This window comes from Panthera onca, chromosome D3 (assembly GCF_046562875.1).
Source record: "Panthera onca isolate mPanOnc1 chromosome D3, mPanOnc1 haplotype 2, whole genome shotgun sequence".
In the NCBI taxonomy this organism is placed as follows: Eukaryota; Metazoa; Chordata; class Mammalia; order Carnivora; family Felidae; genus Panthera; species Panthera onca.
Window position 1 is genome coordinate 28,963,822 of NC_138350.1, and position 19,048 is coordinate 28,982,869.

The window sequence follows — 19,048 nt, forward strand, 5'->3', positions numbered from 1 at the left end:
CCAAGAGTGCTTGTTTTCTGAGGTCGCCCAACATCCTTACTGCCCTAGAGTCACCTGCCCTGATGCTTTATGACAGGAAGCAGCCTGGGAGAGGAGGGCTCCTTCGCAAGCCTGGGCTTCAGTCTCCCATGCGGGCTTGACTCCCTGGCCCCACACTGCTGAGTGCCTCCCCACGCAGCAGAGTATTCCCTTCCCAGCACCCTGATGCTGGCCCTCCTCAATCTCTGGGGCCCACACCTATCCTGGTACAGCACCCACAACACTGTGTCTGACTCCTTGTTGTCTACCTGTGTCCTGCCATCAAGCTGCTAGAAAGCAAAGCCTGGGTCTTACTCATCTTTGCTGTCTTCCTACCTGGAACTAGGAATGCTCAATGGTGAGCAAATGAATGATGAAAAACTGCTAACTATGTCAGTCCTGGGTACTCTTTTACACTAAAAACACGCATGGCAGTTCTGTGTGTCTTTGTTCCTTACTAGACTGTGTGGCCTTTGAGGCCGGTTTCAGGTTTGTTTGTTCTGCTCACCCATGCGCCTGGCTCAGAGGAAGCATGCGGTATGTGTGAACTCAAACAAGAACAAGATGGGTAAAAACAGAGGCCATCAAGAGGCTATTTCAGGAACACGAGCTGTTAAAGGGATTGTGAAGGAAGAAAAGCAACTGAATGAAGCAGCTCAGCTCAATATTCTAGGTCAGGGGTCAGCGAACCTCTTCATGTAAAGGGCCTGATAAAACTTTATCTACCAAACCTGGAGGCAGATGATCTGACCTTGTGCAGACACAGGGAAAGGAGAGCAGGCTCTGGGAGAGGGAAGATCGTTTCCACCGTGAGCAAAGAGACTAGGAAGGAGACTCAAGGGGTAAAAATGGCTGGGTCCTGGGGATGGATTTCTGTCAATGAGTACCCTTGCAGATTGTTGTACATAACAAATACTTTAACAGACGGTCATGCCATGAGGTATGGAAGGATAAATGAATCCAACCCTTGCAAGACTCTGTCCTCCTTAGCTCCCTGCTAAGACCTTCCCACCTTCCCTCTCTCCTTCAGACACTTCCCCAAGGGCTTGTTTACCAGCATGCTCCTAATGTCCTGTGAGCACATGCTCCTTCCACACTTCACTTACTTTGAGTTTGTTTTTTAGGACACGTCCAGTGCTAGGCTAAGCTCCCCTGACCCCTGGATGCTAGGGTTAGGAAATGTGAAGTCTTTCAGATTTTGTGTTCCCTCCATTTTCCTGAATGCACTGTTTCTTGCCTCCACAGCCCTCATCCAAGCCTCTAGCCCTCGGTCTGGAAGCTTACAGATCTGTTTTGAACTCATCTCCCACCCAGTCTTCTCCAACACTCCCTGTCAGACTTCTTCTGAAAACCACATTTTCTGTCCCCCACACTTCAGAAGAGTGTACCCCCTACTGGTTCCCAACCCTTACTCTGCCTGGCTTCCACAGCTCTCTGAGGCTGATCTGGCCACGTCTGTTCTCAGATCCATTCTACCTTTCCCCTGTCCTCTGTTCTTAATGACAGGGCTGGAGCTTGTGAACTGCACTGCTGAACTTCATTGGAGACTGGCTTCTGATGAGATTCTGCCAATAGCTGGCACACAGGAAAAGCCAGGTTTCCTTTTTTCTGCTTCTTAGTGACACAGGACTTTTTAGGAGGAGGAGGGCTCCTGGCTTCAGAGGCAATGGATGGTGATGGTGGCTTCAGGCTCCAGAGATCCCCCACATCAGTGGCAGTAGAGGCTCCTGACCCCTCTTCAGTGAGGGTGATGCTCTAACAGCTGCAGTTAAAGCAGGTGCCCAGCACCCTCATTGTGTGACGATCAAGGACCCTGGCTAACACGGTTTTTCTTTTGCTCCTTTAGGTGGAGACTAGGAACGACTTCCTGCTGTTTAATCTGCAGGTAACTCCACCTGCTTTGCTCTCTAGACCTTCTAATGCCCTCTGATCAGTCATATGTCCTCTTGTGAAACACCCCAAGTAGCTTCTGCTTTTGAGCCTTGTACTGCCAACTCTCAGCCTGAACCATCATCTCCAGATCCCAATACATGAAAACAGAATGGACAGAGCAGGGAAGAATGGAGCAGAGAAAGCAGTTATACTAGACTGTCACAGAACCCACTCTTCCCTACGTGCCCCCAGAAAGCCTCCAGTTCTGGTGCAAGCGCAGCAGCCCCATGGCCACTAGTAGGAATACTGCACATGACACAGGTGCCTGTAGAAAAACACCTCCAGCCCCTCCCATGCTGGTCCGTCCAAAGCATTTCCCCAGCAAATGCTTCAGGCCCTGGGTCATAATTCTTTACTTTATTGCTCATTTCTACAGGGTTCAACACAATTCTCACTCCTCTGCGCACTCCGGAGTTCTCACACAATTCCTTCTCTTCTTTCTGTATGTTCTCTAAAAGCAAGTTCTGTGTTTCCTTTTTTCTTGGAACACCCAGTTTTTAAAAACCTATTGATATCACTACATTGTCCACCACCCTTTCTGTTAAGCACATGAAGCTGCCACGTGGAGCTCAAGGAAATTCCTTTTTCTTTTTAGTAATACTTAATTTATATTCTCTCTCCATAGCCAGGGTTTATCATATGGCTAAAGCTCTAGGTACCTGACAAGTTTAAGACCTGTATCCCGGCTGGAACCTGGCCGTCTCTTCGAAGATGAGCTCTTTGAGCTTTTCCTTGGGCAGGTCGTCTAGCTCCATGTCAAACTTGAACGGTGCCTCAGCGACGGGCTGCAGGAGAGCACAGGACACGAGGTAGGCAGGAGTGGCTACGGTTGAGGTAGTCATGCACTGACTCATAAACGGCTGTGGCTTAGACTCTGAAATGCATACAGTGGCGCTGACATCTATGAAAACCCAGGAGCTTCGACAGGCACCTATGTACAGTGTCCTGCCTATGTGCTCCATGAGGCGCACTTCATAGGAGCATGCAGTAAATCGAAGGGGAGCAACTAAACCCACTTTGAGCACTCTTCTGAAATTATCACTAATCCCAGAACCATTTTCAAACTTTTAAGGCACTAAGTGTTGAAAAATAATAGAAGTTTACTGTTGTGGGGGTGGTGGTGGTACATTTATACAATCAAAACTGATGATACTCAAATAAATGTACTTGATTAAATACATCATAGTATCTTCATATGAAGAAATATTATGGAGCCATTAAAAATGAAGCTGTAAGGAAGATTAATATCATGGGGAAATACGCATGTTTGTTAAACAAAATGAACCCTATTTTTAAAAAAAAATTTAGATACAGAAATATAAGACTGGGAAGAAAATACTCCAAAATCTTAGTAACTGTCACAAGACTACAAAGTGATCTGTGCTGTAGTTTCCTTTAAGTTTTCATTTTTCAGCACACCCTATAAATAATCAGAAGGCTACTTAAGTACATATTTAAAATGTCTATATCAAAGAATCCCCATACATAATGATGAAAAGGGAAATTAGTCAATTGATATTATTTAAATTTTGATTTTTAAGTACCCCCAAACTAATGCCACGTTAATAGAACTAATCTGATGAGGATACCAGCTGTCACCAGGCACTCCTAGATTTTTATCCACGTGATCCTCACACCAGGCCTTTAGGGTAGGGAAACATGGACCCCAAATTCTGCACTAAGCTTTGTTCTCTTGAAAGGGGGGAAAGGATTCATGTCCATTAGAAAAAAACAAGTAGGGGGGGCCTGGGTGGCTCAGTTGGTTAAGCATCTGACGTTGGCTCAGGTCATGATCTCACAGTTTGTGAGTTTGAGCGAGCCCTGTGTCAGGCTGTGTGCTGACAGCTCAGAGCCTGGAGCCTGCTTCAGATTCTGTGTCTCCCTTTCTCTCTAACCCCTCCCCCACTGGTATTCTCTCCCTCCCCAAAATAAGTAAACCTTAAAAAAAAAAAAACAAAAAATCAAGTAGCTAGCCCTCTCTGAAGGACAGCTCTATGTGTGGGGTCACACTGGTGTCCTATATATGTCCTGCTGGGTTTGGGGTACTGCCCAGGGTCACAATTAGGACATGGGGGGCTCAAAGGGCTAGTCAGAACCCAAGCCTTACACTCTCGCCTATTTCCCTGTTATTTACTATGTTGTAGGTATCTTTGCAAGCTGCCTCCATTATTTCTGAGGGGAGGGGACAGAGATGGAAGGGGGCTGATTGAGAAATACTCTCTTTTTGGTTTCTCCTTTCTCTCTCATTTATCAGCTTTTAACTTTTATACTTTTTCCCTTTCTTCTTCCATTTTCCCCTTTAATATTAACACATTCTGCTTGGTTCTCCCCCATACCCCCCATTTAAAACAAGTGTGCAGAGTCTTGTTTATGTATGATTCTCAACTAGAAAGATCCAAAGGTTAGTTCATATTGCATTTTTCTTCATTACTGCCCAGAAAATAAAGTTAAAACTGAAGCCCCAGAAGAATCAAAGAAACCAAGGAACTGGGACTTTCCTGGAGAGAACATGATACATTACCTGGATGTCCAACATGCTATAGAGGCTTGCCACATCCACCTCCAGACTCACCACAGCAGGTTTTTGTGTGCCCATCCCAAGGAGGCACACCAGACATGACGTCATCAAGCCACAGTGGGAACTGTCCAAGCTGACCTCCTCACTTTGCAAAGCCCCTCCCCAAGCAGACAGCTGACCTCCTTTCCACCCTCAGGGCAGGCACTTTGATTCAGGTGGCTCTTCCTGCCACAGACCACTACAATGGTCTCTAGTCTTTGGACCCCTTCTTTATCCATGCTCCCCATTATCCATCCATTTCCCCTGCCCCACCCCTGCTGTAGGTGGCCTGGAGGAAGTTTTCTAAGATAGAAGAGGCTTGGGGGGTAGGGTGGGGAAGGGTTTCAAGCTGTGCCGACAACAGCACTAGACCTCAAAACAGACAATATGGGCTGTTGAGAAGACGAAGTGTGGTACCATGCACCTCTCAGGACAATCTAAGTATGACATCTGGGCCCTTCCTGGTTGGGCCTGCTGCTGGCTGATATTCCTGCAGGAGCAACCAGGAGCACGGGTCTTACCTCATCACTTGGGTCGTAATACTGCTCCAGATATGGATGGGCCAGAGCCTGTTCTACTTCAATCCTCTTGTGAGGGTTGAACGTCAACATTTTGTCCAGTAAATCCAGAGCTACAAAGAGAAGGGTTTTGCAGTGGTGAGATGGCAAAGAACAGTCACTGCATTACTTTCCATTTTCTGTTTAAGTAAACTGACCCACAAAAATAGAGCTAAGCATCACCATGGGGAGAAGATATGATACACTGGGTGCCTATTATCTCTCTGACCTTCTTGAGACGGACCATCTGACAATCGCAGACCCAGACGCAGAAAGGTAATGGGATAGTTAAAGGCTGAAAGCAGAACACCAGGGTTCAAACCCAAGTCTGCCTAAAAAACCTGGACTTTTCCTAAATTACTACTCTGCTTTGCAGGCATCTGAAACAAAGGTGTTGTATATGTACTTCTCTTAAGTCGACTCCAAAGTCAGCTCTGCAATGATCAATTTATTTTTCAACACATAGAGAAGGCCTCCAAGGTCACAGAAGAAGACAACAGTCATTTGTCCTGTGTGGTTTCCAGGTCCTGGGTGAGATCCACGTGTGAAGCACAGGCCCTCTGGCTCAATGTGCAGCTTGGCATCTTTCTCCAAGGCCTAAAACAAAGTATTCTCTCTTTTTTAAAAAAAAGTTATCATGCCCACAAGGTACTCTGTGGATATCCCCTTGGACAAAACTGTTGTCAATAAGGATGTCTTCAGAGACCCTGCTCTTAAATGCAAGGCCCGACAAGAGGCCAAGGTCAAATTTGAGGAGAGGTACAAGACCGGTAAGAACAAATGGTTCTTCTAGAAGCTGCGGTTTTAAATCTGTTTTGTTTCAGTCATTAAAAATACCAAAAAAACACAAAAAACAAAAAACAAAACCAACCCACATACACACACACACACACACACACACACAATTTATTTAAGTAATCTCTATACCCAATGTGGGGCACAAACTCACAACCCCTATATCAAAAGTCACAAGCTCTCCCAACTGAGCCAGCCAGGTACCCCATAAGTATTCTCTTGATCTGGCCAGTAGTCAGCACCTGAACATTTCTTTCATGTGGAGAGTGCAGGAATAGAAAATAGAATAGAATAGAAAATAGAAAATAGAGTGTGGGATCAACAGGACCAAGATGGAGGGACAGCTAATGAATAGCTGTCCCTAGTGGCCTCCATGGCTAGTATCCAGGCACCACTTCAAGCCATGAGGAAAGCCAAAGGTCATGGCTGACAGCAACTGGAACACAGGTTAAGGGAAATGTGACCAAACAGTTCCTGTACTTACTATCAGGAGCAGGTTTCAATGAGAAAGAACACATGCTAGAAAAGACATTATTGCTCTGGTAAAGTAGCAGCAAAGGGGGCTTTAAAAAAATGTCTTTTATTTAATGATGCTTAGAACAGCGTTTCCAATTTATGTAGCAGGTCCTTTTCTCAAATTAAAGCTCCTGAGAGGGAGTAGGTAAGGAGCTACCCAGCTCTCTTAAGTCTTAGCTCATAGCCCTGTGGAAACCCTGAAAAATTCAAGGACTCCATGGAACAAGTCTGATAATTTACTCCAAGTCTGAAATACTATTAGGCAATATAAAGAACGCTGTTTTGGAGAATGTAGTGATCAATAAACAAAACCAAAAATAAAAACACTGCCATCTACTCAATGAAGCGTTGTTTCTTAGTGATAACTGATTAGTTCAACCTCATCTATCTGCAAATTAGCATACATCACTAAGTCATGAGAGAATGGTAAAAGAAAACCATTTTAGTCATTTACTCACTAAAAAAATGTGTTCAACCCTTGAGAGCAGCAGGCCAGTACACAGTCTGAATGTGAAATGACCAACTGCTTATGTGCCAGGAAGTCAGCCTTGAGAGAGCACATGGAGGCTGGGGAAGCACTTAGAGCTGGAGGTGACTGAAAGGGTAAGTATGAGAGTATGTGTATGTACATGCACGCATGCGGGTGCATGCCTGTGTGTGCATGCTCAGCTCTGGCTCCTACTTGTGACTTCTCTTGTTGCATGTTACCCGCCCTTTATCTTCAAGGCAACTGGGAGATAATAAATGTGGTAAACCACATACCAGATGTCATGAGAAATTTCACATAATACAGAACTTTTCTCATGTCCACAAGGTTGCATTTCTACAAACAGTACATTTTCAAATTTATTTCTGCCTCTATAATCTTTTCAATACACACAAGGGTACCTTAGGAAATTAGGAAACTAACATTTTGCTTTATAGGTTAGAAAACTTTTTGGAGCAGAGGAGACTCTTAGGAATTTAGAGTGTTGGCCTTTGACTAAAGCACTGTCTGGGCAGGACAGGTATTCACTCCTGAGGCTGTGGACATGGGTTTCAGGGGCCCATGAATGGGCTAGGTTTCAGAGGCAACTCTCTCATGGGTCAGGACAGTACAGTATAATGGTCAAGAACTCAGGCATCTCTGGCCCCAATGCAAGTCCCACAGAACACCAGGTAGATGTGGGAACACATGACACACCACTTACTAGGCATTAGAGTCTAACTATCTGTAATACAAGTAACAAATCTATCCATTTACCATTCCCAACCACCACCTGCTCCCCCTCACCACTGCAAAAGAACTCATAGACATTTCCGCAAGAAGTTTCTTTTTAAAAAATTTTTTTTAATGTTTATTTTTGAGACAGAGAGAGACAGAGCATGAACGGGGGAGGGTCAGAGAGAGAGGGAGACACAGAATCCAAAGCAGGCTCTAGGCTCTGAGCACAGAGCCCAACGCGGGGCTTGAACTCACAGACCGTGAGATCATGACCTGAGCCAAAGTTGGGCGCTTAACCGACTGAGCCACCCAGGTGCCCCTCTGCAAGAAGTTTCTTGAGCGATTAGAAGTCATTTGGCCTTTTGCCCAATTAGACATTGTCTGTCAGGAAAAGTCCAGGAGGGTCTGGCCACAGATTCTAACAGCATTATTTCTAAGCTGTTGGGGGATACTTTTCCCCTCCAAACCCTGCTGGTACTAAGCTGGGAGTGCTTCAAGGCAGCTGGTATTTGGCAGCTTAAGCAGCTCTAAAATAAACCTTTTATAGTTCCTTCAAGTTATATTCTAGGCCCTTAAACCTACAGGCAAAAATCACAAAGTAGCTTTTTTTGCTACTTGAAAAATAACTGGATCTCCAGCTTTCTTTTATTGCTAGTGCTATTTCTGCATTATTCACAGCTACAGAAGGGGAAAAGGAGAGAAACGGGAAGCAGCTGGCAGGTCTGATCCCACAGTCAGAGTGCGTGGCCTCCCTTCTCCCACGCCACACAGAAATCCAGTGGCACCCCTCAGATGGCATGAATCACTATGCCTGTGCATATGCTTCCCTGGATGCAGGTTTTATTTCCCCTAAAAGACTGAAGTCCTTTCGAGGCTGGGATTGATTACATCTGACCACGATCCCTGACTCTCCCTGGTATCCTCTTAGAACCCCATACCTTCTCTTTAATTTCAGTGGGTACATAGCAACATGACCCTGCCCTTCTGGTCCCTCAGCCTTTTTTCCTTTCCTCCTTGGCCCAGACTCTGGGGTGAGTCATGCGACTGAGTGAGACATGCACCACTGAGGGTCCATCTCACCTACCCAACAAAACTCTCATTCGAGATCAAGGCTGCAACCTGTCACATCCATCCTTAACTAGAATTTCTGAGCAAGGCCAGAGAAAAAGATCTAGCTGCTCAAACTGTGCAACTGCAACAATGCTTCTCACACTTTTTTTTTTTTAAGTTTATTTATTTTGAAAGAGTGAATGGGGGGTGGGGCAGAGAGAGGGGGAGACAGAGAAAATCTCAAGCAGAGTTTGCACTGCCAGTGTGGAGGCTGATGCAGGGCTCGAACTCACGAACCGTGAAATCATCATGACCTGAGCCGAAATCAAGAGTCAGATGCTTAACTGACCGAGCCACCCAGGTGCCCCTCAGAACCTTAATCTTAAAACCAACTGATGATTGATCTTAAAAAGCAGTTAATTCAGCCATAGTTCAAACTATACAAGCACTTTTCTTTGAGAAAAAAACCCTTCAGTATGTGGCAGACAGGCTCTATGTATCTATATTTTCATTCTGTCATGGAGAATATGGAAAAGACATGTGTGCAGGGTGGGATATAACAAAGCAAGTACTTTTAACTGCTCCACCAGAGACATTCTTATGTGCACTCGGCATTGGTTTTTAGCTGTGAGGGCACGGCTCTGCCACTGCCTTATCCTGGGCCAAGGTGCTAGCCATCTTGCTCACCAGCAGTTGTGTACCAAGAGTGCACAGGGCAGCACAGAGAAAGTGTGAGAAGACTTTAGTGTTACTATGAAAATAGTTTTAACCCCATGGACACCCTGAAAGGACTTTTGGGACCTCAGAAGTCTAAGGAGCACACTATTGAGAACTGTTGTACCACAAAAACTCAAGATTTTTTTTTAAAGTGTATTTATTGGGGGGGAAGGAAGGGAGGAGGGGAAGGGAGAGGGGAGGGGTAGAGAGAGGGAGAGAGAGAATCCCAAGCAGGCTCTGTGCTGTCATCACAAAACCTGACATGGGGATTGATCTCCCGAACCGTGAGATCATGACCTATGACAAGATCAAGACTTGGACGCTCAACCAAGCCACCCAGGTACCCCAAAACTCAAGATTTTTAATCTCATCAAAGCCCCTAAAAGTTCTGGGAAATCTATGCTCGGTTGCTGCTCTAGTCTAAGATTCTTCTCAACTCACACAGCTTTAATCATGCCCTTCCTGCCAACTGAGCCTTACTACTCTGTGCAGGTCTAAGGGTGCTACCGAGAAAACTGAGGCCCCCAGGATCGACCTTCCTGAGCAAAGACACCCTCTCCCTGTTCAAAGCCAAACCTCCACAATGTGTGGCCACACCCAGCTCCCCCTCATCTGGACCAGTTGTTTCTGTCTGCATGTTCCATTTCAAACTTCCTATTCACACTCAGTGCTTCAACTATACTTATGTGGTCACTAATGACCGCTTAATTGGAAGCCTGTCTGTTCCATGGAGACTGCTGAACAGAACATGTCTATTTTCTTATGATGCCACCTCCTGCTTCTGTGAAATAGGCACTAGTTATTTTTTGTCCATTCTTTACAGTTTTCAAGAGTTTCTACTCCTGTTCCACTGGCCATTGAAGGTTTGTGTTATTTAGCTCTGACACAGGTCATTCTTCTTACCATCTCAACCTCCTGCATGATTTCAATGCCATTTGTGAAAAAATTGCTAAATCTTTCTTTAGCCTTGAGCACTGACCCAAACTTTAGAATGATAAATACAACTCTCTGTAGGCAATAAAAAAGTATATAGCTTATGACTCCATTTACAGTTAATATATGTATTTATAGGAGTAACTACAGAGTCTGGAAGCTTTTCAAACAACAGGTTATCTGGGAAATGGAGACAGACTTCTTACAGGAATTGTACTTTTCTTAATTAAAAAAAATAAAAGCAGGAAGAAAAGAACTGTTGGTTTTCCTGCCAGTGTCCACTGCCCCTCTAATCCCATGACGCTGTGCTTGCCATGGGGGAGTTCTCAGACCACCCACACCCCTGGTTGTGCCATGGGAATGGTGACACTGGCCTAGCCACATTCACCTGGATTCCCTTAGCCACAGAGACTGGTCAGGGATGGGGACAAAGGAGCAATGAGCCCCACAGTAGGGTTGAAGCTATCAAGAAACAGGTCAGTGTGACCTGGAGTTGCTGGTGGCCATCTTGTCACCACAAGACAAGAGCTAATTAATATGAAAAGCACAGAGGAAGGCAACACTGAACAACAAAGAGGTCCAGATTCTGTGCCCTGGAATCCAAACACTACTGGACTTGTTCGCTATGAGAGCCAGTACAGTCCTTCTTCAGGCCTAACCTGTTGGCAGTAGGATCTCATGAGGTGGAACCAAGAAAGCCTCAAACAGCTGACCCTCTAGTCTGTGTGAATGACTCACCTAAGATCCCACCTCTCACCCCCAGCAACACAACCCCCTCATTCAATGTAACCACTACTAATTTTTTGACCTATCTTGTAGAATTTTTCCCTGCATTTTCTTTTATGTGATTGAGATATTATATATGTGAAAAATGCTGTATGACTTCCCCAGTAAATATTGCTATTAGTATTCTCCCATGCTATAAAAACTTTGTAAAAATCACTTTTAGTGACTTTATGACACTCTTTTTAAGTAGAAGCATTAGTTTCCTTAACCATTCAATTAACATTTAGCATTTAGGTTGTTTCTGAATGGGTGTCCTTAAATTTATTATGCCCAAACTAAAGTCTCAATTGTCACTCCCCAAAATATTCTTCCTTCTTTTCCTCATCTATTTCTCCATGTAAATTGTGTGTTCTTATCCTTTGCTCATTTATTTATCCACTGAGGTCTTAGATTTCTCTCTGTTCTTTACACACTAATAATATATTAATCACGAGTCTAACACTAATAAACTAATAATTCATGTAAGTCTCCAAATAACCCTATGAAGTGGGAAATACAATTTGTTCCAATTTTGAGATGAGGAAATTGTGAATCAGACAGGTTAAATAATTTGTCCAAAGTCAAAGATCTGAGGAGGTGGGGCCCATCTGAATTCAGGAGGCTGATTCTGAAGCACACAGCCTAAACCATGGTGCTATGTTGCCTTAACATAATAGTTAAGAAAGGGATCCTTCAAATGTTATTCAATTTGGAACATTTTATACCTATTGCTTACACTTCTAGTTTATTTTAAGTTTTAAATTTTTATGTGATAAAATCTATCTTTCTTTTGTTTGTTTTCTTGGTTTGTTTTTACAGCTTAGGAAGATAGTTTTTCTCCACGCAGATCAGAAAAATACTGAACACTCCATCGTTTTTAAAAAAAAATTTTTTTTGTGTTTATTTTTGAGAGTGAGAGAGAGCATGAGTGGGAGAGGGGCAAAGAGAGAGTGAGACACAGAATTCGAAGCAGGCTCCAGGCTCTAGGTGTCAGCACAGAGCCCAATGCGGGGCTCGAACTCATGGACTATGAGATCATGACCTAAGCCAAAGTTGAATGCTCAACTGACTGAGCCACCCAGGTGCCCCAAAATATTGCTGGGTTTTAATGGTGTGATTTTTTTTTTTTTTTGAGAGAGAGAGAGAGAGAGAGAGAGCACGAGCGCGTGTGTGTGAGGGAGCACACGTCTGAGCATGGAGAGAGGGAGAGAGAATCTTAAGCAGGCTCTATGCTCAGTGAGGAGGCCAATGCCGGGCTCAGTCCCACAACCTGGGGATCACGACCTGAGCCAAAATCAAGAGTTGGATGCTCAACCAATGGAGACATCTAGGTGCCCCCTAGTATGATTTTTTAAAATGTATTTAATTATCAATTTTTTGAATTCACTTTGAAGTGTGAGTAATGATTTAAACTGATTTTCTTCCAAATAGTTATTCAACTAGCCCAGCACCATCTGCTGAATAATAATCATTTCTTCCCCCTAACTGGAGTAATTTTGGAGAGAATCCTAAGCTAGACTCCTTTAAAGAAAAATCTACAATACTACTGGTTCAAAGGATTCAGATTTCAGAAATCTCCAACAAACATGTGAAAAATATTCTATCTCAGACTTTTTTTTTTTCTCCTTAAAGTAAGCTCTATGTCCACTGTGGGGCTTGAACTAACCACCTTGAGATCAAGAGTCACATGGCTCTATTGACTGAACCAGCCAGGTGCCCCCATCAGTCTAATTAAAGAAAAACAAATTAAAATGCCACTTCTCCCCCATTTGCTTGGCAGATCCAAAAGTTCAACACCCAAAATTGCTGGAACAAAAGATGTGTGACAGAACTGCCAAACTGCCCTCCAGAGAGACTCAACCAATTTACACACCATTAGCTGTCTCTGAACAAACATTCATTTGCCCCACAGCCTTGACCACATGGTGGATCATCAAACTTTTAATGCTTTCTACTGTTATGAGTGGGGAAAAAGAAAATAATTACTGATCTTTCAAACTATTAGCTCCCTGCAGGCAGGTAATCAGTCTGATGGCTGTTCTAAGTCCAGGGCCATAGAACCCTTGATGGCACAGTACACGCAGATCTATTTGTTAAATAAATGAATTTATGTACATTACAGTAGAATACTAGAAACAGGCAGGTGGCAGATTAACTATGGCCACAAATTATTTGCAGTTCCTCACATCAATGGGTGGATTTATTTCTCGACCACCTGAATCTGGGCTGACCTTGCAATTTGCTTCGACCAATAGATTGTGGCAGAAGTGTCTCCTATTTTGTGACTGTGCAGCTTTTCTGTTGTTTCTCTTTTGGAATATTTCTGTCATCCTAAGAAGCCCAGTCTGGTCTACTGTAGGATGATAGGCAATGGCACAAAGGAGAACCAACTGTAAGATGTGGTGAGGTCACCTTAGACCATGCTACTTGTGGGACCCACAAAAGCAGACCCACGGAGCTGCATCCAGTCCAATGGACTTATGAACAAATACATGGTGGTCGTTACAAGGCCCCAAACTGTGGAGTGGTTGTTATGCAGCAACAGATAAGTGAAGTGCACTTCAATGTCCAATACATGACTGGTTAAAGACACTCTGGGTCATCCCTACAAAGGAATAATAAATACTATGTAGCCACCCTTCATAACTATAGATACGGAAATATCTCCAAGATGTATAAATGAAAAAAATTCAGTCTTGAGATCTCAGAATCCAGACCTACAAATGCCAGTGATCTGGACTTGCATACAACCCTGTGATGCATGTACTATTACTAACTCTATTTTATAAATGGGAAAAATGAGATAAGGCTCAGAGAGGTTAAGTAGTTTGTCTGAGATTTAGTAAGTGGCTGAAAACAGGAGGTCTGGCTGGAAAGTGCATGTTCCTAACACATGATACTATCCTGCTTGCTCCAGCACTACCAACTCCCATTTTTCCATTTTATTTATTCTGTTTGTAGTCCTTCCTGCTTCATTATTTTCATCCAAAGTTTACCTTTCAAAATTAACTTTCTGGATTTTAGTAATGTTAATTGTTATCTAAATGAATCAATCTCAAAGTTCATAGCTTTAACCTAGGGACAATAAGCTAAATAAAAACCTCACATAATTTGATATAAATCACAACTAACAATAAAAAAGAATGAAGAAATAAATAGGAGGGAAGCCTGGAGGTCTAGATATTATAAAGTCTTAATTATGCAGTTTTGGCAACTTAGAATATAAGATTTAGGTAAGATGCTTGGGACATTCCAGTATACAAACCCATTCTAGTATACAAACCAAATCTCATCAGTAACATACACAATGTTTATGAAGGTATAATTTTAAAAACATCTTATACTTACAATAACATTATAATATATAATTACATATATAATTATATAATTACAAATAAATAAGTAAAAGCTATGCACACACTGGCGCAGCAAAATAAAAGTTATTTTGGGATTCTGGTAATTAAGAGCATTTCTTCTTCTCTTACCTATTCTTTCTTTTTTTCCTATATTACTAAACTGTCTCCCAGGATAACATACTACTTTTATATCAGAAAATTTAAAAGACAGTTCCTCCTACCTCCAAAAAGAATTCAATTTTAAACCACCAAATGTTTCTGAACCTTAACTCAGGTCAGTATATAATAACAAATTCAACATCTAAGTTGACAGTTATTAAACTAAACACACAAAGATATACACACACAAAAGAACAAAAGTCAGAAAAAGCTGAATTTGTAAGAGAAGACTGGATGAGATGTTTTAAAATCATTAAAGACAAGTCAGTTCTATGCACTGACATGGAAAGATACTCAGACACAATTACATTAACGTGACCTTTAGGGAATAATTACAAAAGAATTTCACCTTTTTAGATGAATATTCCCAAGACTTTTGAATTTTTACCAAAAATGTTAGCTTATATTAATAATAATTTATAAAAAGTAAATTTTAGGTAAAAATATGTATATGTATGGAGATAAAGCTATGGAAGAACAAGCACCAAGGTGCTGGCAACCTGTTCTCTCTCTGGTTTCCTATTCTGATTCCTTCTTCCACTTTTAAGGATCCTTGTGATTACAGTGGGCTCACTAAGATAATCCACAATTATCTCCCCGTCTTAAAATCAGGTGATGAGCAACCTCAATTCCATCTGCAACCTTAATTCCTCTTTGTCATGTCACCTAACAAGTTCATAGATCCTGGGGATTAGGATGTGGACATCTTTGGCAATGGGGTCATTATCTTGCCTACCACAATTCTATAATAGTATGAAAATTTTAAAAACATCTACCTATTAAAAAACAAGCAAAGAAATTAGCCACCTAATATATTTAACAGATACACAGTACATGGGAATAAAGGATAACATAATTGTTAAACAAAGTTAACTTAAAATACAAAAGGGCAAAATGAAATCTATCACCTTTTTTCTTTTATGGATGAGTGCTCTTGGTGTTTTATCTAAGAAATCTTTGCCTAACCTAGGGTCATGAAGGTTCTGTTCTGTTTTCTTCTCAAAGTTTTATAGTTTTAGGCCTTATGTTTAGGGCTATGCTCCATTTTTAGGTTTCTATTGGGGGGGGAGCATACAAATGTCTAATTATTCCAACACCATTGGATGAAGAGATTGATACAAGCAATAATGCTGATAACTCTCGAATGCATTACGCTGAGTGGAAGAATCCAGACATAAGAAGCTATATAACCGGATGACTACATTTCTATGACACACTAGAAAAGGCAAAACTATAGGGAGAGAAATGAGATCGGGATTGCCAGGGACTAGGGAAGAGAAATGAGTACAAAGGGGCATGAGGGAACTTCTGGGGACAATGAGAATACTCCATCATATCTTGACTGTGGTGGCACTTAATGTGACTACATACATTTGTTAAAATTCAAAGACCCACACAACTAAAAAGGGTGAATTTTACTCTGTAAATTATTCTTCAAAAAAACCTGATTTGAAAAATTATTAAATGACAAGATGAAAAATGTGTAATCTGTTTTGCAGGCTCCTCAACTTTCTGAATTCTAAAAATGTGAACTTTATCCAAGTTAAAAAGTAGCAAAGAGTGGGTGCCTGGATGGCTCAGTCAGGTTAAGCATCTGACTTCAGCTCAGGTCATAAACTCGTGATTCATGAGTTTGAGCCTGGGGCTACCTGCTGTCAGCACAGAGCCCACTTCGAATCCTTTGTCCCCTTCTCTCTCTGTGCCCCTCTGGTCACATACTCTTTCTCCAAAAAAAAAAAGACAAAGAGGGGGGTTAGGGGATATGCAAAATGGGTGAAGAGGATTAAGAGGTACAAACTTCCAGTTCTAAATAAGTAAGTCACGGGAATGAAAAGCACAGTATAGGGAATATGGTCAATAATACTGTAATGCATTTATTGTGGTGAGCATTTTATAATGTATATAATTATGGAATCACTATGTTGTATACCTGAAACTAATTTATTATTACATGTCAACTACAATTAAAAATCAGGGGGACCTGGGTGGCTCAGTCGGTTAAGTATTGAATTCTTGATTTCAGCTCAGGTCATGATCTTGCAGTTCATGAGATCAAGTCCCGTGTCAGGCTTTGTGTTGACAGTGCAGAGCTTGCTTGGGATTCTTGCTCTTTTTCTCTTGCTCTCTGACCCTCCCCCACTCGCACACATGTGCCCTCTCTCTCAAAATAAATAAGTAAACATAAGAGCATGCAACTCTTGATCTCAGGGTGGTAAGTTCGAGTCCCACATTGGGCATAGAGCCTACTTAAAAAAATAAAGTAAGGGGGGCAGTGCCTGGGTGGCTCAGTCGGCTAAGTGTCCCACTTCAGCTCAGGTCATAATCTCACAGTTAGTGAGTTCAAGCCCCACGTTGGGCTCTGTGCTGACAGCTTGGAGCCTGCTTTGGATTCTGTGTCTCCCTCTCTCTCTGCCCCTCCCCCACTCACACTCTGTCTCTCAAGAAATAAAAAAAACATAAAAAAAATTTTTTTTTATATTTAAAAAATAATAAATAAAGTAAGGGGCACCTGGGTGGCTCAGTCTGTTAAGCAGCCGACGTCCACTTTAGGTCAGGATCTTGCAGTTTGTTAGCTGGAGCTTCACATCGGGCTCTCTGCTGTCAGCACCGAATCTACTTTGGATCCTCTGTCCCTTTGCTCTCTGCCCCTCCCCCACTTGTGCTTTTTCTCTTTCTCAAAAATAAATAAGCATTAAAAAAATAAATAAAAAATAAAAAAGCAAAGAAATGAAAAGGTGGAAAACTAGACGGTCATTCCCACACTCCCTTACCCTACCGCCACTGCTTGAAAATAAAAGGAAAAAAGCAACAGAATGAGCACTAAATAAGGCATTATCCAATTGCCACAGGCTAACTTTTCAGGCTAGTGACCTAACAATTTAACCAATAAAACAAAGAAATAAACAAAAAGTGAAGTCTAAGAAAAATAATCAATAAAATAATATTTACCTTTGGAATCAGCATTTGGGAACAGCCTGTTCCATGGCACCTTATTTTTGTGTGGAAGAGAAAGCAAGTAGTTTCTAGCTTTTAAATTTATTATACAATTCAGGTCTTCCTGTGATGGGGATCCAAGAATACCTAACAGATAAAATAATTAGCTGTTAATTATCAAGACCCACAGAGGCTGATCACACACTATTAGCTATGGGGCAGAATAGATCCTACTAACCACGTCCCCCCATGCTTACCATTCTATTTTACAAGTTTTTATAAGGATCCTTAACATTTGAAGTCAAGCAAGATTTAAAACTCATATAAAGAGTTGTCAAAACTATTCTTCGTTTCCTGATGTGCCTCTGATGTAAACGAGGGCAGGTGAACACAGTAAATCTAGCCCCTAAAATGTTCAGTAATCTTACCCAGAATGTGGTTCAGCTGGTCGAGATAATGCTTCCCCGGGAAGATGGGCCTGTTGGACAGCATCTCTGCCAGAATGCAGCCTACAGACCAAATATCAATGGACTTGGTATAGCCCTGCAGTGGGAAGAGAGAAAAGACTAAGAAGGATATGTAATGTTACATGACAAGTGAGATCCTCCAACAGCACAGGTACATGGCTCATGGGAATTTTACCTTCTCCTTTGGTTCTATAATTCAGAAATAAAAGAGAGCATGCAGATACAAACAGTAATCTAGCTTTCTTATAAGCTGTTGAACAACCAAGATTACTTGATTTTATTACTCTCTTCAAAGTTGATTAACTTATTATTAGGTGAGAATTTCCAAAGTATATTTCATTCCTTTTTTCAAATAATTTGAGAGGAACAATCCTTGTAAGTTAAAGCTGGAAAAAGGAAAAAGCAGTAACATCCCTTGCTTTAGGACATCTATGGCCCATTTATTCATTTTGAAAACCTGGAAACCAACTCAAAAGAAGAGTCACTGCTACACCACCAGAATATTTTTATACATTTTCAAGTGACTGCTACAAAATCATTTTCAAAAAAGTCAGGCTGAAAACCCTTGATCTCTGTTGGGGGGTGGGTGGGTGGAGTATGTGCTGGTTCCATCATATTTTACCAATCCGTATTTCTTGTTTTATTTTTCTATTCAATTTTCAGGTATAATTTTTTTTAAGTTTATTCATTTTGAGAGAGAGAGGGAGAGAGAGGGAGGGAGAGGGAGAGGGAGAGCGAGCAGAGGAGGGGCAGAGAGAGAGAATCCCAAGCAGGCTCTGCACTGCCAGCACAGAGCTCGATGTAGGGCTCGATGTCACAAACCATGAAATCATGACCTGAGCCAAAACCAAGAGTTGAACCCTTAACCAACTGAGCCACCCAGGTGCCCCAGGTATAAATTTTCTTTTAAAGGAACTCTGTAAAAAGACTTGGAATAATTATGTCTAAATCATACAACAGTGCAAAAAAGATAGCTTGGTATAGTGGTAAATGAATAGAGAAAAAAACTTTCCGAAAATCAAACAATGGTCAGATCTACAGCTATGATAAAATGGGGTTGAATTTCAAGGTCATTATTCCCAAAATTC

The 19,048-nt window shown here is 42.0% G+C and overlaps 1 protein-coding gene across 2 annotated transcripts in view; it reads right to left on the reverse strand.

Moving 5' to 3' along the window:
- The window catches only part of MAPK1 (mitogen-activated protein kinase 1), a 106,196-nt gene that overhangs the window by 4,417 nt on the left and 82,731 nt on the right, over nucleotides 1-19,048 (reverse strand). For both annotated transcript variants that reach the window (XM_060613099.3, XM_060613100.3), the window contains exons 5-8: nucleotides 17,922-18,036; nucleotides 17,509-17,640; nucleotides 5,029-5,138; nucleotides 2,610-2,735 (exon numbers count right to left, since the gene is read on the reverse strand). In XM_060613099.3, coding sequence (XP_060469082.1) covers nucleotides 2,619-2,735; nucleotides 5,029-5,138; nucleotides 17,509-17,640; nucleotides 17,922-18,036 — 474 coding nt within the window. In that variant the 3' untranslated portion in view covers nucleotides 2,610-2,618. The remainder of the gene's footprint in view (nucleotides 1-2,609; nucleotides 2,736-5,028; nucleotides 5,139-17,508; nucleotides 17,641-17,921; nucleotides 18,037-19,048) is intronic.